The following is a 24,630-nucleotide window of genomic DNA, read 5'->3' as shown; positions in this document are numbered from 1 at the left end:
GAAGGGAGAGCTCGACGCTCTTCGAGTTTTCTTTCGAGCCGAGAGTGGGAGTGTCAAACTGAAGACGCGCTTTCATACATAGATTTCCTACTCTAGATGGAAAGCTCTCGTATGCTGCCAATCTAGTTCGAAACGCATCGATTGGACGAAGACAAAACAGGAGTTCGTGCTTGGACGCGAAGATGAGACGAAGAAGAAAGAAAGAAAGAAGAAGTAGAAAGGAAAGGATAGGAAACGTAGGGAGAGGGATGATTCGTAGCGTTTTCAGGCTCAGGCTCGTCTCAGACATCGTTCGTCTGGATCTCTCGTCTTCGTTAGTTTCGCTTCTCTGTTTTTCGCTGTTCCCGGGACCGGTAGCTCAGCTTCCATGGACTACGAGGTGAAGTTTTACGTTGTTTGCGTTTGCTCTCACCTTTTTTCACAGCATTTCGCTGTGCCACTTCGTTCTCATCACATCCTCGCTCGACGTGTCGTCCCGTTCTTTACGATTTCTCGTTCACGACCCGTCCCTCCTACATAATGTGTATTCTTGCATGTCCTCGCTCCGTATACTCCCGTACTCAAAAGAGGCTCGGTTCCTAACATGGTTGAGGAAAGCAGGCTTGACGGAAGAAAGGCAGGAACTTGTGCGCGTCGCCGTCCGACCTTGGCTCTCCGCACTGCTCAAGCTCCTGTCCCCTGAGATTCCATCGAGATCGGATGGTGTGATAGGAGTAGTAGGAAAAGTATAAAGCGTGCGTGAAAATAAAAAAGGAACCCAAACTGAGTAGATTAAAACGTCTCCGAACTTCCCACCTTCGACCTCCCCTTCTCCAGCTCACTCGACTATCTCCTCCGCCCTATGCCATCTACAAAGTACCCCGTCCCTTCCCACTCGTTCCTCCTAGTTGAGAAGCGTCACCGGACCAAGGAGTTGGAGGGAAATAGGACTTGGCGGAGGGAAGTGGTCGAAGAGGAACCGACGGAGCGTGGATTTGGATGCTGGGAGGGTCGAGGTAGGGGAGATGGTAGTGAGAAGAGCCTCCTTCTAATGTCGATGAGGAAGAAAAGGAGGAAGAGGAGGAGAGGTGCTGATGCGGCTGCCGATGATCCCATTCCGTCGACGCGTCCTTCTCCAAGCTCCCCGTTCTCCTCCTCTTCCCCTCTACCACCCCCAGTTGCTCCATCCCGTCATCATGTGTCCATGGCGCATCCATCCAGTTGACCTTGTAGTCGTCGAGAGAAGCGATCGTGCTTCGAAGCGTTGTAGGGGAGAGCGCTCCTCCCGTCGACGCGTCTTCCTGCAACGGGAAGAGGAAGGCGATGTCTCGTCTGGCTTCCGGTTGAGGGAGGTTCCATGGTCTAGGGTACATGTTGCTGGTATGAGAGGGGTTGATGTCGGAAGATGAAAAGGAGGGGAAAGAGGGGGAGGCGTAAGAGGGGAGAGGAAAGGAGCCGCGTCGAAGCTCCCCGTCGGAGACCTCCATGATGGGTCTGAGGTCCATTGTGGTGGCGAGACTGTGGGACCTTTTCCTTTTGAAGATCGGTGGATTTGGTATGGGAAGGGCTGTTGAGAGAACGGAGGAGGAGGGTTCGGCGGAGGTGGCTCGACGCGTCGAAGGGAGACGAGTTGAAGAGCGAGTTGCTTCGTCCTGCTCTCCACTAACGGCAGGTGCGAGAGCAAGAAAAGGAAAGGGTTAATTATTTGTGTTTCTCAGAGCCAGTCAACATGTCCCCTGGCGCTAATAACAGAAAAGGAGCGAAGAGAGAGGAAGCGATCCGACTCACACAAACCGAAACGTTCCGTCCTCATTTGTTTCCGTAGCGGGAGGGAAGTGGAACATGAATCCTGCCAGCTGAAGTACGAGTGATCATATGAGCAAATTTGGGTCAGTAACAAGAGCCACCAACGTTCAGGAAAACAAAAGCAGAAGAGGTCGCGGCGCTTTGTTACTTACAAGATCCGCAGGAATCGAGATCGAGGCCAGCTCGGGGACGGTGGACGGAGTTCTGAGCTTTCCCGATAGAGCGTCTTCCAACTGAAAGAGACATCAGAGAAATATCGTCAGCCTCTCTCGTTAAAGCGAGAAACAAACCACGCGTCGAAGAGGTCCAGACGGGCGCTCTCTCCTTCCCTTTTTACTAACGGTAAAGTAAGAAATTAAATGCTGAGCAACTCCATTTATCGAGATGGATATGGTCTGTGATGGAACATGAAGAAGGCGGGAATCAAACGTAGTCAGTGATGTCGATTTAGGTCGCGCTTGTAAAAATGAAAGGACGACTTACCTTCTTGATCAATCCACCAGTTTTGAACCTACTCGAAGGTATCAAGCTTCCAACTATCTCCCTTTCCCTATCTTCCCGACTAGCCGGTCGACCTGAAGACTCGCATCTCTTGTTCTTTTTGCTCGAACCACCACCATCCCCTCTGTTCCCCAGCGCCCCTCCTTGGATCTGCTCTCCCTCAGCGTCTTGAGCCTCCTCGAGGTCGAGTCCATCCGGGTTGGATAGGTTGGAGCAGGCGACTTGGACGTAAGGAGAGCTGGACGACGAGGACGACGAGGAGGTTGAGGTCGAGGATTGGACGCGAGAGTTGGCGAAGGCTGGATGGCGAGTTTGTTTCGAGCGACGATTGGTTCGTTGGTCGGCTTCTCGGTAGACCTGTCAGACGAAAACCCAGCAGGAACGAAAAGTTCAGGTCCTAGCAGGAACTCAGAGGGGAGCTTAGATCCAAAGTTCATTCCGCGCGTCGCGGTCGAGCCGCAGAAGAGGGTAAAGTCGACAACGCTCCTCCTTCCCGAAAAAAAATTTGCACTCACGACGAAGTTCGATACGATTCTACTGGGAGACCATATCTATAGAGTAGGCGGGGGTTCAGTTCAATCGTGAGATGCGAGCTCGAGAAAGAAAACTACTGTAGGCAGATCCTCACCAACGAATCCGTCCATCTTTTGATCCCACTCTCGAGCTCGTCGAAGACCTGTTGAGCGAAATGGATAGAGTGAAAAGCAAGTGGATCAATCCCAGTGTTTTCCACATCGATAAGAATTGAGAGAAGCTGGAGGACTCACGAAGATGGCGCCGCTAGTGATCAAACTCTTTTCACTCTCCAGCAACCGACGAGTGATTCGAGGAACGAGAGATCTTCTAGATCCTTCGAAGAGGAGCAGAGCATCCTCCGTAGTGTTGACGATACCGACGAAGGGAGGGGTTGGACGAGAATCGGTCATGGTGAGAGGAAGGTCGAAAAAGTGGCCGGGGAGAGATGGACGATGCTGTTGAAGCTCTGTTCTGAGTGGGAAGGGAGTTGAAGAGTTCTGAAGCGACCTGAACAAAGCGAAGAGATGGGCCCGGCTCAGAGAGGCAAGGAGGAAGAAGGAGAAGGAGAAGGAGAAGGAGAACGAGAACGAGGCGGACGGGAGGCGGAGGAACAGAGAGCACTGACGAGCAAAGCGATTCCACAGCGAGCTTGGATTGTCGAAAGCGAGCGGACGAGGGCAAAAAGATCAGCGTTCGTCCCCAAGAGACAGCAGTAAAAGAAAGAGGGAAGACTCACAGGTCTTGTACTACTGAGGGATGATGGCCGTTTGGTTCGTCGGGGCGGCGTTCTTTCTTTGTCTCAAGGACGATTTGTTCCCGTTCTTCTTTTGCTTCTTCGCTTCAGCTTCCTTTCCCCTAGCTCGAGACGATCCCCATCTGATCTACATCCTCTCCAAAACTCTTCTTTTTTGTCGTTAAGGTCATCCAAATCTCCTCGAACTTCAACTACCTCACCAACTCCTCCCTCCCCCTCCCCAGCCACTGACCAGACCAGCCCACCCGTTCTGACCCCCTCCAACTCGACCAGGAACTCTTCCTCGACCTCCTCCTGAGCTTCCTCGACCAGAACTCGAACCGCTCCCGCCGAGGTTGGCGAGAGGAGAGGCTGAGGAGGCTGAGAGTTTCCGTTGTTTGGCGGTCGCTAGGACTGGAGGAGAGGGTCCAGAGGACGAAGGGGAAAGGGGTGGATCGGTTGAAAGTCAGCGTCAGCAGGGGAGTTTGAGGGAGAGAGACGGAGGAGAAAAGAAGAGGAGACGCGTCTCGGAACGAACCGTTCGCTGAGATGGAATTGATGTTGGTTTCCAGAACGAGACCTCCTTGGATGATTTCTGCTAGAGTATGGTGGACCTGGAGGAGGGAACGAGAAGGTGCAAAGAGCAGGAGGGTCAGTCAGGCGAGCCGAGGCGACGCGTCGATGAAGAGGGAGGAAGTGTGGAGCTCGAGCCGACGACGAGGCTCAGCTACTATGATCCTGATCAGAGGACCTCGGCTGAGCCTCGTCTAGCCTCCCGACATAAGATCAGCCGTCTCTTTGACTGGGAAACCAGCGGGAGCTCACCCCTTCGACGGTCGAGCTCAACGCCTCCCCTCCTCCCTTCCTCCCTCCTTCCTTCAAGACCCCAGTTTCGAAGATATAGAGCTGTAGATAAAAATAATAGAACTGACTTCATCGAATCCGAACACCAAGTCGAGCTCACAAACGTTCTCAAACATCCTGTCGAGCGCTTCGACAAAGACCTGGATGAGGTCGAGCACGCCCAGTTCGGATTCCGCTTGATCGCAGATGAAGACGAAGGTTAGAGTAGCGAATTGACTGCGAACGAGTGATAGATAAAATAAGAGAGTCAGTTCGGGTGTAGAGAGAGAGGCGTAAAGGAAGCAGAGGCAGGTCGGCGACGGGAGGGAGGGGAAGGAAGGAGACGACGAGATGGAGCTCATCAGCGAGCTGTCGAGCTCATTTCTGAACGAGTTTTGATCCGAACTGACTCGTTCTTTCGAGTAATACGATCTAGCAGTACCTCCTTATCTAACCCGGGGCTGGGAGTTGAAGAAAAACATCCAGGACTCACCGATAGATGACTCTGACATCCTCGTCCTCCTCGTACGACGAGCTTCCTCCGTCCCTCCCTTTGCCCTTCGCTCCTCCTCCTCCTCCTCCTCCTCCTCCAAAGAACCCTTGCCTCAGTTCTGGTGCGTCCAAGAAAGAGCACAGCCCTGGTGGACGATCGGATACGAGTTTGAAGATTTGAGCGATGAGTTGACGTTGAACGGTCGGAGGAGTCGAAGTGTAGAACTTGGAGAGTCGAGGGACCCCAGTTGTGTTGAAGATCAAGACCGAGAGGATCATAGTGGAGCAGAAGTGGAGGATGTAGAGAGCAGATTGGAGATCTTGATGTATATGAAGGAAAGGAGGGAAGAAGGAGGGTCGTCGTCGATGGGAGAAAGAAGGAGCTCAAAAGCTCATCGCTCGACCTCCTCCTCCTTTCTCTCTCCCAACCGTCAGCATCAACAAACAATCAAATGTGCTGCTTATAGCCAGCGAGCTCTCTCTCTATCGCTCCACAGCTTTGGGAGCATATTCCACGGAAAAGTTAACTCTCCAGCTGACTCGGTCGTCCTCGGTTCCTCTCGCTAGTCCTGACTCCTCTCCTTCCAGCTTCCCTCCCTCCTCCTTCGATCCCCCTCTTCGCGTCCTCGTAGGATCTCCCCTTATACCGATATCAGCCGCCATATAAGACCAATCGATTCTCGATTTCAACCCTCTTCCCCGAGGACGAGCTGCTTTTGTTCAGGTCAATCAATCGCCAGATTCTCGCTTCCTTCCTCCCTCGACCCTGATTCATTCCAGTCCCTACTCGAATCAGGCCTAGACGCCCGCCAAACAGCATGACGAGCAGACACGAGGATCTATCTTTGAAACATCACATCAAAACCCAAAAATCTACTGAAAAGAAACGGCGAGAGGGGCGATCAACTCGACGCGTCGTGTTCCCGCTCAGCGAAGACTGCTTCTCTCAACTCTGTGTGACAAATGAAAAACAACGGAAACGGAAAAAAAGAGGCAGAAGTCAGCTACGATCGACAAGAGAGAACGGAGAGAAGAAAGGAAGAGAGACGGGAGGAGGAAACGAACCGAACAGCATCATGTCACTTCCCAACCATCCGGCCGGGAGAGGTCCTGGGTGGAGTTGATCGCTGCGTTACAAACGGCGAACAAAGACTAGTCAGTATCGGTGTCGAACTCGAGATAACGGAGGAGAGGGAAGGGAGGAGAGAGACGTACGCTTGATGCTACGCGTCGAGTGAAGAACGAGACGAAAGGTCGAGTCAATTCAACTTGCTCGAGTCGAGGAGCAAAAAAGCAAAAGAGAAACTTACAGCATGTTGCCCCAACAGGATGTTTCCCCACTCTGAGAACTCGACCTCTGGGATCCCAGGGGAGGAACCCTGAGGAATGATGGCTGAGCGAGAGGCCTGGTCGAGTTGGAGGATTCGGTTGTCTGTGGTACGAGAAGAGGAAGCGGGTCAGTGAAGAGAGAGAAAGGAGAGAGAGGGATAGACGGAAGGACTGACGGTGGAAGAATGGTCTGTGGGAAAAGACGAGAGAGGAGGGAAGTAAGGAGGGAAGAGAAAGAAAGCGGCGAGAGATGGGACGCGACTCACCGATGAACAGCGTCGTTGTCCCAATTCCAGCCCCTTATGAAATGAAAACATAGTCAGCTACTATATGAAGCTCGAGGAAGGAGAACGAGGCTCACATGAACCAATCGAGCTGAAGGAAGGCGGGAAGGAACGAAGGTCAAGACGCGTCCATCAGATCCTTCGGATTGAAAACCCACGAGCTCGAAAGAATATCGATCGAAGAGAAAGAGAGACTCACCTTTGCATTCTTATCACTCGGGTAGTGCATACTCCTCCACACGACCTTCACACCCGGGAAAGCCTTCACCGTCGACTTGACGATCTTCTCGATCCTCCCTCGGAACCAGTGGAGTTGCTCACTGCAGGGATTGACCCCAGAGGAAAGGAGAGAAGAGTCAGTTCCAATTGAGGGCGATGGAGAGGAACGAAGGAAGAGGGAAGAGCGAGGGAATGGAAGAGGAGAAGGAGGAAGGGAGACGAACGCGTTCAAATCCGTGATTGTCGACCTCTTGTTAGCCACGTCGATAGTGGCGAATCGAGCGAGATCCCACTTCAGATCGAGAAAGAAAGAAACGACCGAAGCGAGTCAGTTCGATGAAGAAGAAAAGGAAAAGAAGAAAGAGGAGGAACAAGCAGAAGACTCACCAAACCCGTCGACACCTCCACCAGATCAACCCTCCTCGACTTTCCCTCCACCGACCTTGCCTCCTTCGGAACGAGCAAATCCAGATCCTTCGTCAGGGGTAGGATCAACTCCTGCAGCAAAGCAAGAAGCACAGAACGCGGTCAGCGTCTCGTCAACCTCTCTCTTCCCTGTCCTTCGCAAAGAATCAAGAACACACCTTCATCCTGGTCTCAAACAGCCCCGGTGGGTTGTACTGATCCTTATCCTTCCAGTAATCCTCCTCGTCCGCTCCGAAATGGAACACGCTCACGAGCAGGAAGTCTAGTTCGGGAGAGTAGCACGTCCGAGGAAGGGAAGCTGAACGACCTCCTCGTTTTTCTAGGAGCGTGTGAGGAGCGGTTCCAGAGGCGGAAAGGATGGTTGGGGTTTGACCGATGTGCTGCGAGAGTGAAGGTAGAATGTGGAGAGGGTGAGTGAGAGAAAGGGAGACGGAGAGAAGGAGAGAAGGGAAGGGTGCGAGCTCACGTCACAAAACTGAACCAACTGCTCCCTCACCGTCGAATCCCCAATCATCAACACCGTCCTTCCCCTCACCCACTCTACATCCTCTCCCTTCTTTCCCCAACCCGGATAGCCCATCTTCTTCGCCTCGTCGCTGCTCTTGCCCAACTTGTCCCTCATCCCTCTAAACAGCTCTGGAGCCTTGCAACTCGTATCGAACGGATGATAACGATTGTTCTCCGGGATTAAAGGATCCACGTTGAGATGACCGTAGAGATGATAAGGGTCGCATTTCGGACGTGAGGAAGTGAAAGTGAAGGGCGAGGAAGAGGAGGAAGTGAGGTGGGCGTGACGAGAGTAGGAGTGGGACGAGGTTGGACGGTAGTAGAGCAGGGAGAGCAGGAGGAGGGAGAGGGTGACGGTCAAGGCGGTGAGGAGGGTGCGACGGAAGCTGAGAGGGTGAGAGCAGAGGAAGGAGGACATGGGAGTCAGTGAAGAGATTGGAAAGAAGGGAGGAAGAAGGAAGGCGTGAAGGTGACAGCTTGGAAGGACTGGTCAACCGAGAGGAGGAATCGAGCGAGGAGTGAAAAAATTCCAAACAGAGTAAAGCGTTGATAGAGTGCCCCAGCAGTGGTGGTTTGCTGGAGATCTACAGAGAGGGAAGGCCCTCTTCCGTCGAACGAAGGAGCGGAAGGATGAGCTCGGACGCGACCTCTCCTTCGCCTTCCTCCTTGTCTTCCTCCCCCGCAAACGAGCTCGATCTCGCCTCGCAAGAGATATATACAAGTATACGTCCTCTCTTTTACGAGCCCGCAATCGAGGTTACAGCGAGCCCCGGAGGCAAAAAGAGCTAGCGAGAGCTGTTTGACCATCTCTCTCTCTCTCCCTCTTCTTCAAGCTCATGCACCCGGCTCCTCCCATCCTCTCGCTCGCTCTCCGCTGCCCCCATCTCTCGCCCTCCCTCAGCCTCGTCCGACTGAACATACGAGCTCTACACCGCCGTTCTAGAGGAAGAGAAAGTCTTCCGACTCTCTCGCTCGAAACAGCCCTTGCCCTGGAACCGAACAAGCTCATTCCCTCCCTCCTCTTCTTCCCCAAACCAAAGCCTCGTTTCACTCACATTCTACCCCCCTGAGGCCTTCCATGAGAGAACATCGGCAAACTACTCGATCCTCCAGCTCCGGTGACGTTGATCGTTCGCAGAGGCGAAGGTACTCCAGCCGGAGAGGAAGGAGCAGGAGAGCCTCGTCCGTCTGAGAGCTGGTGCGATTTTCGAGAGGAGGCCATCCGAGGAGAGAGGAGAAGTTTTTCTCAGCGGGTGGGAAGGAGGGTGGAGAAGCGGGTGGGAGAGGAAGGACAGAGGTGAGGAGGGGAGAGGGAGTGAGGTGAAGGTTGGGAGCGTGAAAGGAAGGTGAGCTCGTCGAAGTCTCAAAACGAGTTGAGTTTGCTGAGGGAGCGACAGGTTCCGTAACCCATCTACTTTCTATGCAATCTTTATTTTCGACAATGTCAAAGGGGTTAGAGAACGCTTCACAATCAGCGTCCAAATCGAATCAAAACGAGTCGTGAAAAGCAAAGCAAAACAAACAACCGAACGCGCCCTCATCCTCCGTCCCACCCTTCTTCACCGCCTAAAGAACCACAACACCACGAAAATCCAGGTAACAAACATCAAGAAGAGCATGAACCAGCACCACCTCCCTCCCTGATTCTTGGCCATCGTCGTCATCCGACGCATCGTGCCTCGGAGGAGATGGGACGTCGAGGCGAAGGCGTCGTTCTGGAAGGAGAACGAGTACCGAGCGAGGCGACGCGATAGTTGGTAGAATAGATTTGGAAGGGGAGAGGAAGAAGTGGGAAAAGGGAGAAGAGAGAAATGGTGAGCTTGAGAGACAGAGGTGAGAAGAGAGAGAGAGAGAGAGAGAGAGAGAGAGAGAGAGAGACACGCGAGGCGCACCATGGACGTTAGATCAAAGTTTCCTTCCTTGACTTCTTCTGTTATTCCTACTGTGATCTGTAAGATCGAACGGAAGTCCGACTTCGAGTCAGTACGAGGTTCGAAGGAAGGAAAACAGACGAGTGACGAGGGGATGTTGAGCTCGATCTCTCCTTCCTTCTCCCTCCCTTGCCCTTCGACGTGGAAGGCTCTCCCTCCTCCCTTTCCTTTCGCTTCATCTCTCCTCGACTGTATAGAGCTCCTCCTATCCCTCCTTCGAACCCTCGAGAAGATAAACAACGAGACTCTCTCGCCTCTACTCACATCCTTCAACAACCTGACTTTGCCCATCAAGCCCTCCAACCTCTCGTCGTTCTGTCCCTCGAGATCCTCCACCGATCTGGAACTGAAGGGACTCTCGGAAGTTCTCGATCCGTTCCCGTTCACTCCTGATAGTCCTGAAGAGCCATAGGCTGCTGGTGGGAAGGGCGAAGAACGGCCTGAGGGAGGAAGGGAGGCCGTGGAGCTTGAAGCGTAGGGATTGCTGTTGGAACTCGAGCCAGAAGCGTAAGAGGAAGGTTGAGCGTATAACGGTTGACGTTTAGAAAGACCCGAGGGAGCGTGGACTCTGTAGAAAGATGAACGAGGAGGAGAGAGAAGGGGGAGGGAGGTGAGCAACGGAGGGAAGGAGGGGGCTAGGGCTCGGAACAGAGCAAAGCAAAGAAGCAGCTCACCTTGACATTTTTAAGGAGAGAAGTGGAAGGAAAGTAGAAGGGGAGGCCGACAGGGAGAGGATGGGTTCTGAATGAAGAAGATCTATATCGAGACGGGAGGAGGGCTGAATGAGGGTTGGGGAAGGAAACGATGTGAGCTCGACAAACTCTAGGCTCGTCCCAGCCGCTCTGCTCCGCCCGAAAGGGAGGACGGCTGGGACGAGCCTAGACAAACTCCACCTCAGCGACACGTCACGCTCGTTCGTTCAGCCAACAGAAATCAACAGTCAACAAACACGCTCCGAAGAAATTCCTCTTCCGGCCCTCCTTTCCTTCCAAGCAAACTTTTCGCTCGAGCTCGAAACAGACAGCGTGGGCGCAGGCGCAAAACGGTCCGGCTTGAACCCGCCAGCCTTCCCTCCCTCTCGTCCCTCTTTCTTTCTTCTCTCCCATCAACCATCACCCTCAAAAAGCTTCACTCTCTCCCCCATCAAATCTTCAAGTCATGGCCTCCAACTACACCGAACCCTCTCGAATGCCCGTCCTCATGTATGTTTTCGCCTTCCTTCTTCTCTCCTCACAAGCTCAACATCCCTCCCTCGTTCCTCCCATCTCACCCCCCTCTCGATTTTCTGGCTTCGTTCGTGACAGGGTCGGAACAGGAGAGTACACCACTGGATTCGTAGGATCCACCGGAGCTGCTAGTACTTCTGACAAGAAGGTACGTTTTCTAGAGGAGACAGAGAGGCAGAACCGAGTCGCCGGAGAGACCTGCGTCTTGAAAACCATTACCTTTCGTTTTCTTTTCCCTGACCTTGTTGGTTCTCTTTCTCTCTCTCTTTGTCTACTGATGCATCCGGTGTAGATCGGAGTCGTCGCTCTCACTTGTATCGATCTCAAGCGACGAGGGAAAGGTTCGTCGTTCTAGTCCTCGGTTCCTCTCCTCGACCTCTCGCGACGCGTCTCCCCTCTCTTTTCGTTCTCAAGATGCTGATTCCTTGCTCGTTTGACTGTTTGGTGCAGTCTCTGACCTCTCGATGGTAGGAACCTCTGGACCCAAGTTCCCCGCTATTCGTTCTCACATCCAAAGCAAGATCGGCGACGTCTACAAGGGGATGGACTGCTCCTTCCAATCGTTCCCTGATGATAAGACTGTTGATCCTAACGCCTGTGAGTACCAGTCTTATATACTCTTAGCTAGGCTTCGACGCATCTTCTCGCTCTTGTCTTTCCCTCTCTAACGAAACTGACTCCATCATCTCTTCCTCCCTTCCTACTCTCGTTCAGACAAGTCCGCCCTCGCCGCTCTCCCCACTCCCGGTCTCGTCATCATCTTCACCCCCGACTCTACTCACTACCCTATCGCTCTCGAGGCGCTTACCCTCGGTCACTCGGTCCTCATCACCAAGCCTGCGACGCAACTCCTCGAGCACCATCAGGAGTTGGCCGAGTTGGCGGCGAAGAAGAACTTGGTCTGCTGGGTGGAGCACCACAAGCGTTTTGAGTGAGTCAGAGTGCAAGATTGCTGAGTGAAAGAGGGGAGGAAGGGAGAAAAGGAGGGGAGAGACGCGTCCTGTCGTTTGTTGACCTTTCGTTCTTTGCTCCTTCTCTCGCTTTTCTTCCTGTTCAGTCCCGCTTACAACGACGGTCGAGCTCGTTCGGAAGCTCTCGGAGATTTCAACTTCTTCCAGTCGTGAGTTCTCCCCTTCCCGAACTCCTTGCCTCTCTCCGCTGTGACCTCGACGCGTCCCAAACCTCACACTCCCCCGGTCCCCTCTCTCTCTTCCTCGTCCATCCTTCAGGTACATGTCCCAGCCCAAATCCCAGCTCGAAACTTTCAAGAGCTGGGCTGGAATTGACTCCGATATCTCTTACTACCTCAACTCGCACCACATCGATGTGAGTCGGACGTCTTCGCCCTTCACTTCCGTCCGTGCCGTCCAGCTCACCTTGTTTCCTTCCTTGTGATGACAGATCCACTGCTGGATGGTCGAGGGAAAGTACAAGGTACGCTCAAATACCCTCCTCTTCATCCCTTTCCTTCCTCAAAGCTCAAAGCTGACCCTCGACGCTCTTTCCTTTCGCCAGCCCGTTCGAGTCACCGCCTCCGCTACCAAGGGAATTGGAGCCTCCCTCGGATGTGCTCCTCAGACCGAGGATACCATCACTCTTCTCGTCGACTGGGTCAACGTCAAGGAGCCGGAGAAGAAGGGGACAGGAGTTTACACTGCTTCGTGAGTTGCTTCGATCCTTAGTCCTCCCCATTGAATATTGCACTTTCGCTATTCTTCCGAATCTGACTTCTTTATTTGCGTCGATCTGATCCTTGCAGCTGGGCCGCTCCCATGAAAGCTGGAGTTCATTCCGAGCAGCAGTGAGTTCTCGTCGACGCGTCTCTCGCGCTCCCTCCTCTCGCAACTGACAAGTCGATTCCCTTCGCAGCTTCCACTACATGGCTTCTAAGGGAGAGGTCAAGGTCGACCAGGCTCACCGAGGATACTCTGTCGTTTCGGACGACGTAGGAAAGGTGCGTTCGCTCCTCTCTCTCTCCCGCTCTCGTTCCATCGCTGACTCGTCTTCGTTCCCTTTTGTTCGTTCTCAGATCGACTTCAACCCCTTCTACATGAAGTACTCTGCCGACGCTGGCTTCTTCGACGGACAACGAGGTTACGGTGAGCTCTTTTCCCTCCCTCCCGTTCCAAACGCGTCCTGACCTCTTTCTGTTTCTTCAGGTTACATCTCCATCGAGAAGTTCGTCGACGCAGCTCGAGAAGTCGCCGCTGGGAACGCCAAAGCTGCCGATTACGACGCTGCTGGCTTGCCTACCATCAAGAACACGATTCTGACCACAGCTATCTTGAACGCTGGCCGAATCTCGCTCGACGAAACGAGGAGCGTGGCAATCAAGGAGACGGCTCCGGGACAGTGGAAGTTGGAGTAGATGTTTTCTCTACGTCTTTGCGTGATAGCGGTTTCGAGTGGGTTGGGCTGGGTGACGAGGGGATCTCTTTGATTGATGCCTTTTAACGACAGACATCACATGCGTCGTGCTTTCCGCTTTGACGACTAGTCTCGTCCTCGTCTCTTTGCCTCTCCGCTTGGGAATCGCCGAGTTCCTCTCTGATCTCGACAGTCAGTCGAAGAGATCCTTATATTCTTCTCCCACGAGCTGCGACCTCTCCTTGCCTCAATCCGTTCTCGACCTCGTTCTTCTCGTCGCGTCGCCTTCCCGCGCGCGGTCATCCCATTGCTCTCACGACTCCGTCTTCCTTCTTTACCAGTAGATTCATTATCAACGCCATGTTACATTTTTTAGGTCGTCGATCTCTACTGCAGTGATCGGTCGAAACAACTAAGAAAGGAACACATCAACTGAACAGCGAAGAGAGAGAGAGAAAAAGTCTAGATAGCAGCGAAGCGAGCGAGCGAGCGAGGAAAACCAAGAAGAGGGATCGTGAAAGCAAAGAACCAGATAGAGGGAAGGAAAAGGGGTCCTAAGAAGAGATATATAGGGGTCACCTCCGTCTCGACCCGAAGAACCACTCGAAAGAAGACGAAAAGGGGAGGGAGGAGTAGAGGAGCGTCTAATGATGGGGATGTGGTGAGAGGGAAGATGCGGTGCGTATGAGGATATAATCAAAAGAGGCAGCGGAGGGAGAACGGGAAGGAGAAAGGGAGAGGAGCGCGGAGGGGGTTGCGCGTTTTAGAATCGAGAGATATCTCGTCCTGTGAGGAGGTTGATTCCCCAGTAGACGGACAGCAGGAATCGGTTTCGCCACGACATGGTCATACCCCAGCTGTAAAAGGAGAAGCAGATCCATGGTCAGTCAGAGGTCGAGAAGAGGAGCAGGAGCGAGGAAGGAGGGAGGGAACGAACTAAGCGGATCGCCAGAGGAACCAAGCGGAAGCACCAGCGTCCTTTCCCTTAATACCCTTGACATCAGGTCCAGATCGATCAATCATAGCTCGCCAGTTTCCGAGGTAAACCTAGACGTGGTGAAGGAGAGAGGATTGATCAGCGATCGCGTCGAGAGGAGGGGAAGAGGAGGGAGAAACGCACCATAGATCCAGCAGACTCGAACTCGAAGGGCTTCTCGGGCTTGTTGTTGACGAGGTTGTTCAAGTTGTTGGCGAGAGTGAGAGCCTTTTGGGTAGCGACTGATGGTAGAGAGAGGAACGAGAAGTCAGCCTCAATTTCGAGACGAGAGGGTGAGCTCGAACGAATCGAAACGTACCCTGAGCAGTAGCGGGCAGACGAGGTCCGTCCTTGACGATAGAGTTGTCTCCGATGGCGAAGACGTTGGGGAAGGGCTGTCCCTCCTTGTCGAGAAGGTGAAGGGAGGAATCGGTGTGGAGCCTGAGGTGGTTGAGGGAAACGAGAGGTGATGAGTTCTTGTTCAGGAGACGCGTCGAGATCGATGCGAAAGCAGACTCACGATCGAGATCGGGGATCCTTGGAAACACCGGTGATAGAGTCGATCAGAGGGTTGGGCTGGAGACCAGTAGACCAAACGAGAAGACCGAAGGGAACTGACGAGAGGGAGGGAGAGCGAGGAGGTCAGCGTCAGTTGCGATCTGAGCTTCGATGAGAAGGAAGCCGAAGAGCTCACGCTTTCCCTCTCCCTCAATATCCATCCATCCGTCTCCAACCTTGAGAACTCGGGAGTTGGGGTGAATCGAAACACCCTCTCGAGCGAACTGCTTCATGGCGTAGTCTCGAAGAGACCTGGGAAGAAACGAAGGCGAAGGCGTCGGTCAGTTCTTGCGTTCGAGCTGAGCGGGATGAAGATTGAGAAAGATTGGAAACTCACTCCTCGAAGGAAAGGAGAATTCCTGGAGCGACGTCGTAGAGGTTGATGGTGGCGAGCTGAGCAAGATCGGGGTAGATCCTCTTCATGTCTGTCGAGAGAAGATCGCAGAGCTCTCCGGCGAACTCGACTCCCTGAGGGCCGCAGAAGAAAGACAGCCGATCAGTCTCAAGCCGGAAAATGCGCTCGTAGAGGGCGAGGAAGATGGGGGGGGAGAAGGAACGCACAGTGGGTCCTCCTCCGACGACTCGGAAAGAGAGAAGATCCCTCTTCTCCTTCTCCTTAACGAAAGGCTGGGAAGCTCGCTCGAAGCCTGTGCAACGGTGAAGCAACGAAACGAGAGTCAGCACGAAATACACACCATCTACAGTTGAAGACGGGGCGAAAGGAAAGCGACGGGGAGAAGCTCAAACTCACAGTCCAAGATTCTCTTCCTGATGGCTCGAGCGTCTCGAACGTCCTTGAGGAAGTGAGCGTGCTCGTAGACCTGTAGATGAAGGACAATGAGTCGAGGTCAGAGTCATGTGAGAGCGGCTTTGGAAGGATCAGCAGCCGCGGAGAAAGGTCGAAACTCACACCCTCGGTTCCGAAAGTGGCAGAGAAAGCTCCGACGGAGATAACGAGCTTGTCGTAAGCCATGGTGAAGGTCTCCTCCTTAGGAACAGCTGATGGACGAGATGTACAGAGCAGGGGACAAGGGGGGAAGGAGCGAGTTCAGTGCGTTGCTTCGGTTTGACCTCGCTCTTTTCGAACGCGACCAATGGAACGATCCGAAGACGTCCACGGAGCAATGGCTCTTGCTAAAACGAGGAAAGCAAGTACAACTCACGCTTGGGAAGAGTGCTAGAGTCGTTGGGAGGGGGAGCGCCGACAGCTCGAGGAGGAGGAGAGGTGGAGAAGTTTCCGTCGGTGGGGTTGGGGACGGCGGAGAGGAGGGTGACGGTCTGGGCCTTGAGGTCTGTTGAGGAGTTCCGCAACGAAAGTGCGAGCAAGAGCAAGAGCAAGAGCAAAGGGTCAATTATCGATCTGCAGACGTGAACCGAGCAATGCCAGTGGACGAGGGGAAACGGGTAGGTGGGGAGGGTTGGTGGGGCAAGAAAAACGGGGAGACGGCACTCACCAATCGACTGAGCTCGAGCGAGAGAGAACTTGCAGTCCTTGAGACGACGAACGGGCTCGAGAGCGGTTCGGAACTCGAGAGTACCGACAGAGGTAGAGGCGAGGAGAGGAGTGAAGGTGAAGTATCCGGTGGGGGAGATGACGGTGACTGAGAGAGAGAGAGAAGGAAACCAAAAAAAAGTGAGTATGGGAGGGCAGAGGTCGATTGAAAGGCGAGAAAGAACGCACCATCGTACTTCTTTCGGTCAACTTTGGCAGCCTAGAGGGAGACGATATGTAGGGAAACGAGCTTGGTCAGCATGAGCTTGGAGGAGAGGCGAGAAGGAGGACGATGGGGAGAAGGAAGGAGTTGGGGAGGTCGAGGTTCGCGGATATCCGCCGGTTGAGCTGCCAGACCTCCCTGAGCTCCTCTCGAGATAGAAATCGCAGAGGAGGACGATATACATCCTCCTCACGCTTCAAGTATCCCAAACGCTTTGTAGAGCTCAAGTAGGACGAGAAGGAACGATCCTCGTTGGCCGAGGCTCTCGAGGTCAACCCTTCCGCGTCTCCCCTCCTCCCTTTTTTTTCTCGAGCTCTCCTTCTCGATCTCTTCCTCCTAGAACCTCCAAACTGCCACGAGATCCTTCCCAGCCTTATAGAGAACATAGTAGACGCTTTCATGAACTCACAAGCTGGTATCCTCCCCATCCAGATCCGAGAATGATCAACCTCTCCTTGTTGGCAGAAACTCGAGGGTTGCAGATCGCCTGGGTAGCGAACGACCTCTGAGAAGCGAACGACACCAACGACGAATGTCGGGAGGAAGAAGCGACAGCGGAGAGCATAGTCGAGAGAAGGAGGAGAAAGAGAGGAGGGGGAGGGAGGGAGGGAAAAGTGGGGAGGGTCGACGTTGGAGAGAGGAAGGGGAGGGAGCGAACCAAAATCGATGGAAAGAGGACGCCTTCCGCTTTTTTTTTAATGGGCTCGATTTCGACCGTAAATTTACATTCCTGGGCTTGGATTTGGATCAGGAAGCTGGAGTCGACCGTATACCAGAGCTCGTGAGCCTCAACCCTCTCCTAGAAAAAGGACGAGCACTGAAAAACAGCAGCCGACCTCACCCGACTCGATTCGTCCTCTTCCCGGCTCCTTCAAGCGAGAAAAGTATTCCTTTCGGTCGCTCTCTTCCAGAAGGGAACCCGAATCCTATGCTGAGACCGACGCTTAGCTGAAAGTCGAAGGAGTGAGGAGTTCGGTCTCGACGCAGACCTTCAGACCGCGACGTCTTCCTCTCGAGCTCAACGCGACGCGTCCTTCCTGAATCCGAGAGCTCGTGTCTCGTTTCGAAGGGTCGAAGCATCACATCGATCGACGAAGATACTCGGATCACCAGCTCGGGGCGACGCAGACCTTCTTGTGCCTCTTCCAGTCGGCTCGTTGATGTTCTGTTCAAAAGACGACGCAGAGGAAGGGACGAGTCGGTTTGGGAAAAGAAGGGGGAGAAGAGAGGAGAGAGCAGAAGATCGAAAGACGCACCAGGGGAACAGTAGGCGACAGACTTGCACTGGGATGAAGGGAAGGCAAGAAGCTTGTCAGACACTCGAGGTCGAGAAGAGAAAGGGAGAAGAGAGGTTGAAGACGCACGATGGAGCAGAACTTGAGCTTCCTGTTCTTCCCAGCAACCATAGCGCACTCATCTACCTCTCCGTCGTTCCACCCCTGCTCGTTGACAGTAGAAAGCTGGCACTGAAGCGTTTCCGCCGACGTCGCGTTTGAGAGGACGCGTCTTGTCCCAACTACTTCGTCGGCTCCCTCCACTCCAAGAATCATCGGCAGCTTCTGCAAGGGATCTCTAAGCCACGAGATTAACTTTTCCAAGCGAGGATCATCTCGTTTGCCGGAGGAGAGCTTCGGAGAGGAGAGGAACGCTCGGCAAGGGGTGAGAAACGACGATCCAGCTCGAGGCTGAAGGACGAGATTGGCTTTGCAGTTGGAGCCATGATCCAGGGAGTTGACGACGATCGATTCGATGATCTGGAGGTAGCTCAGGACGACTCTGCAGGTGTCAAACAAGGGACCAAAAGAAGGAAAATGAGCTTCGTTGTCGAATCGAGCGGATTACAGTGGAGTGGGGGACGACTGAGAGCAAGCTTACGTTCTCCGCGAAGCCAGTGGGAATCTGGGTGAAGTACAAGACCATGGTAGCGAGAAGATGCTCTGCCTCGGGGCTGGTGCGAAGGAAGTGTCCTCCCCACAGAGGCTGATCACTGACGGAGGCGAGAGCTCGAGTCGCACGAATTGAGAAGGAGTTGAAAGGAGGGAGGTCCGGATGGCTCAAACTTCGGACGAGGGTTGGAAGGTACCTCGCACAAAAATGGGCCTTCCCAAACAAGGTCCCGAAGAGGTTTTGGTTGAATCAGAAAGAGGAAGCTTGACCGGGACGAGAGAAGGAAACGGCGGTTCTCGTTCGCTCACTTTGGCGGTGTCGGACATGGTGGTGCTGAAGTTGAGGCACTCTACCTGAATCGTTCGAAGGCACATAATCCGATGTCAGTTGCTTGAAACTTATTGCGAGCGGAAGACGCAAAGGGAGAGGAGCAGAAGAGGACGAACGAGACGGTCGACGTCCATCTTTGGATCCAAGAAGGCGAGAGGCTCTTCTTCACCGATTCCGACAAGGTCAGCGAAACGGCGAGCGTCAGAGATTGCTGAGGTGGGAGCCATGGCTGATTTCCAAAGAGAAGAGAGAGACGTCGATTGGGAAGAAGGTCGTCGTTAGGAGCAAAAGGAGGAAGGAGGAAGAGCGTGAGCTCGTTTGACCTTTCTTTCCTCCCTCCCTTCTCTCCAAAACGACCATGGTCTCTTTTACTCGAATCCTCTTTCATCAACGATCTCAAGCTCTTTCTACGATCAAGGCGACTGGGATCCGACCCTTGCGTTCTCTTCTCTACGGTAAGCGTCTCTCTTGTTCGTTGAGAAGGGAATCGACTCGAGCTGACCTCCCTCCTTCCTCCCCTTTCCTCTTCCAGTGCCCTGTTCCTCCCCCAAATTCCTCGCAAAGTCCCTCGAAGAAAACGTAGCCTCTTCCGATACCATCATCTATGACCTGGAGGATTCGGTGCCTATCTCGAGAAAGAAGGAAGCCAGGGAAGACCTCGTCTCGTTCCTCAAGGTCAGCAGCATCGTCATCTCCCTCTCCCTCCCTCCCTCCCTCCTTTGCCTGCCTCTGCTTCACCCTCCCTCTGACCTCCCTGGCTCTTTCCTTTCCACAGGCCAACCCTTACCTCAAGACCCGTCTAGCAGTCCGAATCAACGCTGTCGGTTCGGGTTTCGAAGAGGACGATCTCGCTTCCATCTTCTCCATCTTCCCTTCCTCCCCCTCCTCGTCCAACTTCACACCTCTCTCTCCTCTCAAACCCGAAGACCACTCCTCAACACCTCCCCTACCCGTCATCGTGATACCCAAAGTCGACCATCCTGCTCATCTTTCCAAGGTGGCGAGCTTGATCAAGGAGGCGAGAGGGAGGAGTGCTGGTGAGTCGCGCGTACGGAGGTCGTCGGAGGACGTCGGTTCGAGGAGCTGACCTCTTTGCGGTTTTTGCAGAGGTTGGGAGTCGTGTTCCTCTGATAGCGAGCGTTGAGAGTGCAGAGTCGCTTTGGAACGTTGGGGATATCGCCGGTTGGAGAGGAGAGGGATGTCAGATGTCGGGTTTGCTGGTTCGTCGCTCGTTCTGCTCTCCCTCCTCTATCTTATCCTGCGACCTCCTTCTCCCTCTTGATCTCGCCCCCTAGCTAACTAGTTCCTCACTTTTTCTTGTCGCCAGTTCGCAGCCGAGGACTGTCAGTCTCCTTCTCTTTCGTCTTCGTCGTCTCTCGTCTCGACCTGACACGTCGCTCCTCCTCTCCCTTTTTTCCAGTCTGTGCTTCGACCTCCATCCTTCGCTCTCCTTCCCGAGTGGAGCTCCTTTACGCTCGTTCACGCATCGTGATGGCTGCGAAGGCTTTCAATATCGCCGCCGTCGACATGGTGAGTCTCGACGACGCGTCGCACTCTTCGGCCTCTCGTTCTCTCGTTCTTCTTCCTCTCACTGACAATCCCCATATGTCCTGGCCTTTGATATTGAATCAGGTCTGCATCAACTACAAGGACGAGAACGTCCTCAAGGAGGAATGCGAAGAAGGACGACGTTTGGGCTTCGACGGCAAACAAGCGATCCATCCTGCTCAGATCTCTCGGATTCAATCTTCCTTCTCGCCATCACTTTCTGGTGAGCTTGAGCCCACTGTTTCCTCTGACAATCGTCCCTTCTCGTCTTTCTCTTCGTCGTTTCCGTCCAGTCGTGCTGACTGACCTGAATCCTCGCATTCCTCTTGCTTTCGCCTGTCAGAAATCCATCGAGCAACTCGAATACTTGAGGGGATGGAAGCTGCGGAGCTCGAGAACAAGGGAGCTTTCGGTCTCGATCTCGGTGGAGGGAAAGCAATGTGAGTCTTTAAACCATTCCGCCTCAACGCGCCCGTTCCACCTCACCGCTGACTCCTCTTCCTGACCCCTTTCTCTCTCCCCCCCCCCCCTCAATATCTACCTCAGTGAAATGATCGACGAGCCTATGGTTAAAGCCGCCAAGGTTCGTCTCTCTGCTCGCCTCCTTTGCCCTCTCTCAGTCGACGCGTTTTTCCTTCCATCAAACTGACTCCTTCCTTCCCCGTCTCTCCTCGCCTCCACAGCGAGTCGTACAAGTCGCCAACCTTCTCGGAATGACTGATAAGGCGCTTTCTTCGACTACTGACACGGATGAAGGGCCGTCCCCTCATGGACCTTGATCGACCCCGTCCGCCGCCCTCCCTCTCCCCTTCTTTCAAACCTCCTCTACTTTGCTACCTCTCCCCGCCGCCGCTCGTTATGTAGTTCCTTATCTCTCACTACTCTTGTTCTCTGCATGACCGTCACGACTTCTCTTGAGTCTCTCCCTCAACCAACTGCAAGCCCGCGACACTTCGACCTTCTCGTTTGACTCTTCTCGCTTTTCTGCTGCCCCTTTGCCTCGCCCACTGCCGAAGAAAGATCAGCAGGGTCTGGCTGAACAACCTCTGTTTTGTGTTCATTAATCGGCAAGCAAGCAACGCGATCTTGAATTCGCCGGCCTCTTGGGAACTTGCTGTTCGCTTCCCCTCCCGCCTCCGACCACCACCCACTCAGTCTCTATCTTTTTATCTCTTTCTCGCACTATGTCCCTTCCCTTCTCTTCCGCCTCTCAAGAAGCTTCCCTCTTTTCTCCACCCGTCTCCAGAGTCGGCGCCCTCGGTTCAGCCCAACTCGTCGTCGTTCAAAACCCCACCCCTCCTACCGTCTTGCTCCCTCCTCTTACTCCACCTCGATCTCCCTTGCTCACCACCGTCTTCCTCGGAGAAGGAACCATCCTTCAGTCAGACATTTCCGCTTTTGATCGAGAGCAAATGTTCGGTTTCGGGAAGGTCGAGGGCAACGCTTCGAACTTGTTTGGTTCCGCGGGAGGAGAGGTCGAGGAAGCGAAGGAAGTCGTCAGGAAGGGTTTGAACGAAGCCCAGACGAACATCAGATCCTCTGGTGAGCCCCTATAGCAGCTCTTCGCATAATTTCACCCGTCTCTCAGAGAAGGGAGAAAGCAAGAAGGGGATGTCTCGGATCTTGAGCAAGCTTTTGCTGACCTCCTCGACTGTTTTCCTCCATTTCTTGCCTAGGAGCTTCCTACGACGCCTTCTCAGACCCAACCTCTTCCTCCAAGCTTACTTCTTTGGACGTTCAAGCGTAAGTTCTTCCTCCGTCGCGTCGCATTCTCCCTCCCCCTTTCGACTCACTCACCATCTCTCTCTCTTGCCGCTTCCGTTTTCTTTGCTGAAGCCTACTCGACTACACCTCCACCCACTGGCCTTATGGGACTCTCCAACAACGAGTCTTCCTTCAATTCCTCGGAGACGCAGACGACGGGACCGCTTCGATTCCATTCTCCCTCCTCTCCCAGGCCAATTCCTAGGACTTACGCGTAGCTTCGACGGTTATGTTTCCTAGCATATCCTTCCCTTCTTGTTCGCCTTGTTCCTTTCTTGGACTCTGTTGTACTTCTTCTTGGATTTCGGTCGTTGTGACTTTTTTTTTTTTGGTTCTGTAACTTCGCGTGTTGTTTACCTTTCCTTTTCCTTGCGATCTATCACGACTTTCCTACCATACCTCGGCGAGGTCAGCGCTTGCTAGGGCCAACGCTTGTAGAGTTACGTAACCCGGCCGCAGCCACGACGGCTCGACCTGGATCGATTCGCGAGTCAGCTCCCTCTCCTCCCTCCAAACCATCGAAGTCTCAGCAGCCCGAGAAGCTTTTCCTCTTCGAATATGAACGGCCTCTTTGGTTCTTCCTCGTCGACAAAGATCCTCAACGTGCGTACTGCCGTCCAGCTCGACGAGGGAGCAAACGGGGCTGGAGCGCAAAGGAAGGAACGGGTCGAGCTCATCGATCTTGAAGCTGACTCTCCTTCCCCTCTTTATCTCTCTTCCTCGCCTCGTTCACAGGTCTACCTCGACGAGCCAACCAAAGTATTCACTCCTGGAGAGCTTCTCAGCGGAGTGGCAACTCTCCTGGTGGACATCGACTCGCAGGGGAAGCAAACCAAGCTGAGCGAGCTCACTTCCTCCCTTCGCTGCATCATGACCACGAGCTACGTCCAAAAAGCCGATAAAGCTAGACCTGGTGAGTGAGACGATGCTCGGCCTTATGGGTACGAGTCCTGCTGAGCTCTTTCCCTTCATTCTTTTCTCTTTCTTAAAGGCAACACCTCGGAGGTGACGAGAATGGTGAGCTTCCTCCCTCCCTCCTTCTCCCTCCCATCTTTTCCCTCTCTTCATCCCTTACGCTTCCCACTTCCTTCACAATCCAGTACACATCCGATCAAACTCTCTGGACAGCAACCAATCAACCAAACTCGTCCTCACCTCCAGGTCCCGAGCTCATCAAACTTCCCTTCTCGTTTCCCCTCCCTTCCGCCGGACTGCATCTCCCGCCTTCGTTCGAGGGAGGAACCCGAAAGGGAAGCTCAATTGAGGGACATACAGTTGCGAGGGTCACCTGTGAGTACTTTCCGAGGTGTTTGCGAAGGAGAAGAGAGTTTGACCTGACTTCTTTTCCGCGAAATCAGACTTCGTCAAGTTCGTCGCTCGAAAGAGTTCCACCTTTTCGCAGGACGAGAGACTCACGGTGCCCTTCATCGTCATGTTAGTAGCTTCTTTCATATCTCTAGGCCCACATCCAAGCTAAATTCGATCCTTTGCTCCTAGGCTCCCTCCCTCGACCGATCCTCGCTTCGTTCCTCCTCCCATCGTCCCTCGCTCCGTTCCTCTCCCTCCGTCTCCTCCTCGCCAACCAACGGAGGAGGAAGGCTGGATCACAGCTACCGCCGAAAAGGACTTCAAAGAAGGATGGCTGTCCCAACCGAAGAAGATGATCGTCAAGGCGAGTTCAGTTCTCTTCGTCGATTCTGCGACGCGTTCAGGGTTGGCTGAAGCTGACCTCTTCTCTCCTGTTCAGCTCTCTATCCCTTCCGTCCCAGCCTTACCTCGAGCCAAAAACATCCCCTTCCGCCTCTCTCTCCTACTTCTAGCTCCAAAACTCTATCACGTCGACCCTTCCTCGCCAGAGCCTCCAACCATCTCACCTCCAACACCCGACTCCCTCGCCATCTTCTTAATCCGAAACGTCTTCACCCAGGCTCAAGGGAAAAGTCAAGTCCTACATCAGGTCGTAGGGCCCGTCACCGATCTCTCGACAGAGTCTCGTGTTTGGTTTGGGAAGCCAGAAAGGAAAGGAGCAGAGTTTGAGGACCGCTACGGTTGCGAGGTCGTTTGCGTTGGAGAGATGGAGGTAGGATGGGGATCTACTCAAGCTGCTGGACCTAGTTTTGGAGTAGAGAAGACTAGGGGTCTATTGTCTTGTGGTGTGAGTGAACCTCCTCTTTTCCTTCGTCTCAATAGAAGCACTGACGCGTCTCCCTCTCTCTCTCTCCTTCTCTCGGCCTCTCAGTACCATCTTCGCCTCAGCCTCAAGCTCAAGGGAAAGAAGAACGACTGGGAGATCGATCAGTTCTTACCCATCGGAGTCAGCTCGACGTTTGCGGAAGGATCGAGTCGCGTCGAAAGCTCAGGAGGAGGAGCGGAGGAGGAAGCAAGGGTCCTCTTGTCGTCGGACTTGCCTCCCTCGTATCTAGAGGTAGAGGAGAGTTCGCCGATAGCTGAGCCGAAGCAGTCACTTACCGATGCTAAATACATGATCTAACGATCCGGTTTCTTGATGGAAATCTCTTCACCGAGAGGAGGTGGTGCCGCCTCGGTCTCCTTCCTTTTTTCTCGTTTCGATCTCCATTCACGACGGTTTTGTTGGAGTAGCATAATCTCGTCTTCCCGGATACCTCTCTCAGAAATGACATTTTGGCTGCAAGAGCGAGAAACAATCGACGGCTGAGCTGAGACCTCACCCT

The 24,630-nt window shown here is 53.7% G+C and overlaps 11 protein-coding genes across 11 annotated transcripts; 4 read left to right on the top strand and 7 right to left on the bottom strand.

Moving 5' to 3' along the window:
* Window positions 1-883: 883 nt before the first annotated feature.
* Window positions 884-3,561, bottom strand: BDY24DRAFT_444374 (Gti1/Pac2 family protein; the record flags this gene model as incomplete). Its single annotated transcript, XM_076644843.1, has 11 exons — window positions 3,539-3,561; window positions 3,428-3,450; window positions 3,054-3,309; window positions 2,915-2,962; window positions 2,802-2,837; window positions 2,269-2,643; window positions 2,127-2,180; window positions 1,938-2,018; window positions 1,768-1,835; window positions 1,149-1,641; window positions 884-1,027 (listed from the first exon to the last, which is right to left on the bottom strand). The coding sequence occupies exons 3-11, from the start codon at window positions 3,210-3,212 to the stop codon at window positions 884-886; spliced, it is 1,458 nt and encodes a 485-aa protein (XP_076493182.1). The 5' UTR covers window positions 3,213-3,309; window positions 3,428-3,450; window positions 3,539-3,561.
* Window positions 3,562-3,563: 2 nt separating this feature from the next.
* Window positions 3,564-5,149, bottom strand: BDY24DRAFT_366176 (clathrin adaptor complex small chain-domain-containing protein; the record flags this gene model as incomplete). Its single annotated transcript, XM_076637951.1, has 5 exons — window positions 3,564-3,949; window positions 4,074-4,149; window positions 4,468-4,615; window positions 4,872-4,925; window positions 4,977-5,149. 5 exons carry the CDS (start codon window positions 5,147-5,149, stop codon window positions 3,753-3,755), a joined length of 648 nt encoding a protein of 215 aa, XP_076493181.1. The 3' UTR covers window positions 3,564-3,752.
* A 559-nt stretch (window positions 5,150-5,708) lies between these two features.
* BDY24DRAFT_401115 (uncharacterized protein) lies at window positions 5,709-9,052 on the bottom strand. Its single transcript, XM_076642051.1, has 13 exons — window positions 8,691-9,052; window positions 7,595-8,021; window positions 7,287-7,508; window positions 7,090-7,200; window positions 6,927-6,994; window positions 6,683-6,803; window positions 6,561-6,574; window positions 6,466-6,498; window positions 6,376-6,389; window positions 6,181-6,302; window positions 6,086-6,093; window positions 5,936-5,997; window positions 5,709-5,822 (listed from the first exon to the last, which is right to left on the bottom strand). The coding sequence occupies exons 1-13, from the start codon at window positions 8,855-8,857 to the stop codon at window positions 5,773-5,775; spliced, it is 1,419 nt and encodes a 472-aa protein (XP_076493180.1). The 5' UTR covers window positions 8,858-9,052; the 3' UTR covers window positions 5,709-5,772.
* A 25-nt stretch (window positions 9,053-9,077) lies between these two features.
* On the bottom strand, window positions 9,078-10,429 carry BDY24DRAFT_401114 (SNARE domain- containing protein). The gene is made up of 4 exons (XM_076642050.1): window positions 10,241-10,429; window positions 9,831-10,134; window positions 9,528-9,584; window positions 9,078-9,350 (listed from the first exon to the last, which is right to left on the bottom strand). Exons 1-4 carry the CDS (start codon window positions 10,246-10,248, stop codon window positions 9,195-9,197), a joined length of 525 nt encoding a protein of 174 aa, XP_076493179.1. The 5' UTR covers window positions 10,249-10,429; the 3' UTR covers window positions 9,078-9,194.
* Window positions 10,430-10,672: 243 nt separating this feature from the next.
* Window positions 10,673-13,255, top strand: BDY24DRAFT_355293 (Gfo/Idh/MocA family protein). Its single transcript, XM_076637779.1, has 13 exons — window positions 10,673-10,768; window positions 10,871-10,940; window positions 11,085-11,133; window positions 11,243-11,389; window positions 11,507-11,723; window positions 11,850-11,912; window positions 12,022-12,118; window positions 12,194-12,226; window positions 12,308-12,453; window positions 12,552-12,593; window positions 12,662-12,746; window positions 12,822-12,891; window positions 12,952-13,255. Exons 1-13 carry the CDS (start codon window positions 10,725-10,727, stop codon window positions 13,158-13,160), a joined length of 1,272 nt encoding a protein of 423 aa, XP_076493178.1. The 5' UTR covers window positions 10,673-10,724; the 3' UTR covers window positions 13,161-13,255.
* Window positions 13,256-13,504: 249 nt separating this feature from the next.
* On the bottom strand, window positions 13,505-17,032 carry BDY24DRAFT_401109 (uncharacterized protein). The gene is made up of 14 exons (XM_076642049.1): window positions 16,818-17,032; window positions 16,375-16,405; window positions 16,148-16,294; window positions 15,857-15,985; window positions 15,604-15,692; window positions 15,445-15,514; window positions 15,255-15,340; window positions 15,031-15,161; window positions 14,830-14,945; window positions 14,656-14,749; window positions 14,455-14,576; window positions 14,280-14,377; window positions 14,097-14,206; window positions 13,505-14,016 (listed from the first exon to the last, which is right to left on the bottom strand). The coding sequence occupies exons 1-14, from the start codon at window positions 16,971-16,973 to the stop codon at window positions 13,923-13,925; spliced, it is 1,473 nt and encodes a 490-aa protein (XP_076493177.1). The 5' UTR covers window positions 16,974-17,032; the 3' UTR covers window positions 13,505-13,922.
* Window positions 17,033-17,476: 444 nt separating this feature from the next.
* On the bottom strand, window positions 17,477-18,120 carry BDY24DRAFT_189552 (zinc finger MYND domain-containing protein). Its single transcript, XM_076636395.1, has 3 exons — window positions 17,773-18,120; window positions 17,665-17,692; window positions 17,477-17,573 (listed from the first exon to the last, which is right to left on the bottom strand). Exons 1-3 carry the CDS (start codon window positions 17,956-17,958, stop codon window positions 17,515-17,517), a joined length of 273 nt encoding a protein of 90 aa, XP_076493176.1. The 5' UTR covers window positions 17,959-18,120; the 3' UTR covers window positions 17,477-17,514.
* BDY24DRAFT_189548 (uncharacterized protein) lies at window positions 17,920-19,080 on the bottom strand. The gene is made up of 4 exons (XM_076636394.1): window positions 18,742-19,080; window positions 18,604-18,648; window positions 18,284-18,508; window positions 17,920-18,184 (listed from the first exon to the last, which is right to left on the bottom strand). The coding sequence occupies exons 1-4, from the start codon at window positions 18,850-18,852 to the stop codon at window positions 18,014-18,016; spliced, it is 552 nt and encodes a 183-aa protein (XP_076493175.1). The 5' UTR covers window positions 18,853-19,080; the 3' UTR covers window positions 17,920-18,013.
* On the top strand, window positions 18,961-21,087 carry BDY24DRAFT_401106 (HpcH/HpaI aldolase/citrate lyase family protein). The gene is made up of 10 exons (XM_076642048.1): window positions 18,961-19,080; window positions 19,158-19,300; window positions 19,401-19,662; window positions 19,733-19,845; window positions 19,953-19,968; window positions 20,046-20,155; window positions 20,258-20,396; window positions 20,517-20,613; window positions 20,720-20,756; window positions 20,857-21,087. The coding sequence occupies exons 1-10, from the start codon at window positions 18,984-18,986 to the stop codon at window positions 20,950-20,952; spliced, it is 1,110 nt and encodes a 369-aa protein (XP_076493174.1). The 5' UTR covers window positions 18,961-18,983; the 3' UTR covers window positions 20,953-21,087.
* A 270-nt stretch (window positions 21,088-21,357) lies between these two features.
* BDY24DRAFT_418326 (uncharacterized protein) lies at window positions 21,358-22,142 on the top strand (the record flags this gene model as incomplete). The annotated part of the gene is made up of 3 exons (XM_076643838.1): window positions 21,358-21,715; window positions 21,850-21,916; window positions 22,010-22,142. 3 exons carry the CDS (start codon window positions 21,358-21,360, stop codon window positions 22,140-22,142), a joined length of 558 nt encoding a protein of 185 aa, XP_076493173.1.
* Window positions 22,143-22,449: 307 nt separating this feature from the next.
* BDY24DRAFT_189484 (uncharacterized protein) lies at window positions 22,450-24,568 on the top strand. The gene is made up of 8 exons (XM_076636393.1): window positions 22,450-22,540; window positions 22,673-22,850; window positions 22,929-22,954; window positions 23,038-23,227; window positions 23,296-23,371; window positions 23,435-23,609; window positions 23,685-24,092; window positions 24,177-24,568. The coding sequence occupies exons 1-8, from the start codon at window positions 22,496-22,498 to the stop codon at window positions 24,426-24,428; spliced, it is 1,350 nt and encodes a 449-aa protein (XP_076493172.1). The 5' UTR covers window positions 22,450-22,495; the 3' UTR covers window positions 24,429-24,568.
* The last annotated feature ends 62 nt before the right edge of the window (window positions 24,569-24,630 follow it).

Source organism: Mrakia frigida (assembly GCF_051309035.1).
Source record: "Mrakia frigida strain ATCC 22029 unplaced genomic scaffold BDY24scaffold_37, whole genome shotgun sequence".
NCBI classification, from domain to species: Eukaryota; Fungi; Basidiomycota; class Tremellomycetes; order Cystofilobasidiales; family Mrakiaceae; genus Mrakia; species Mrakia frigida.
Note: the sequence above shows the minus strand (reverse complement) of the source record. Positions and strands in the feature narration are given on the sequence as shown.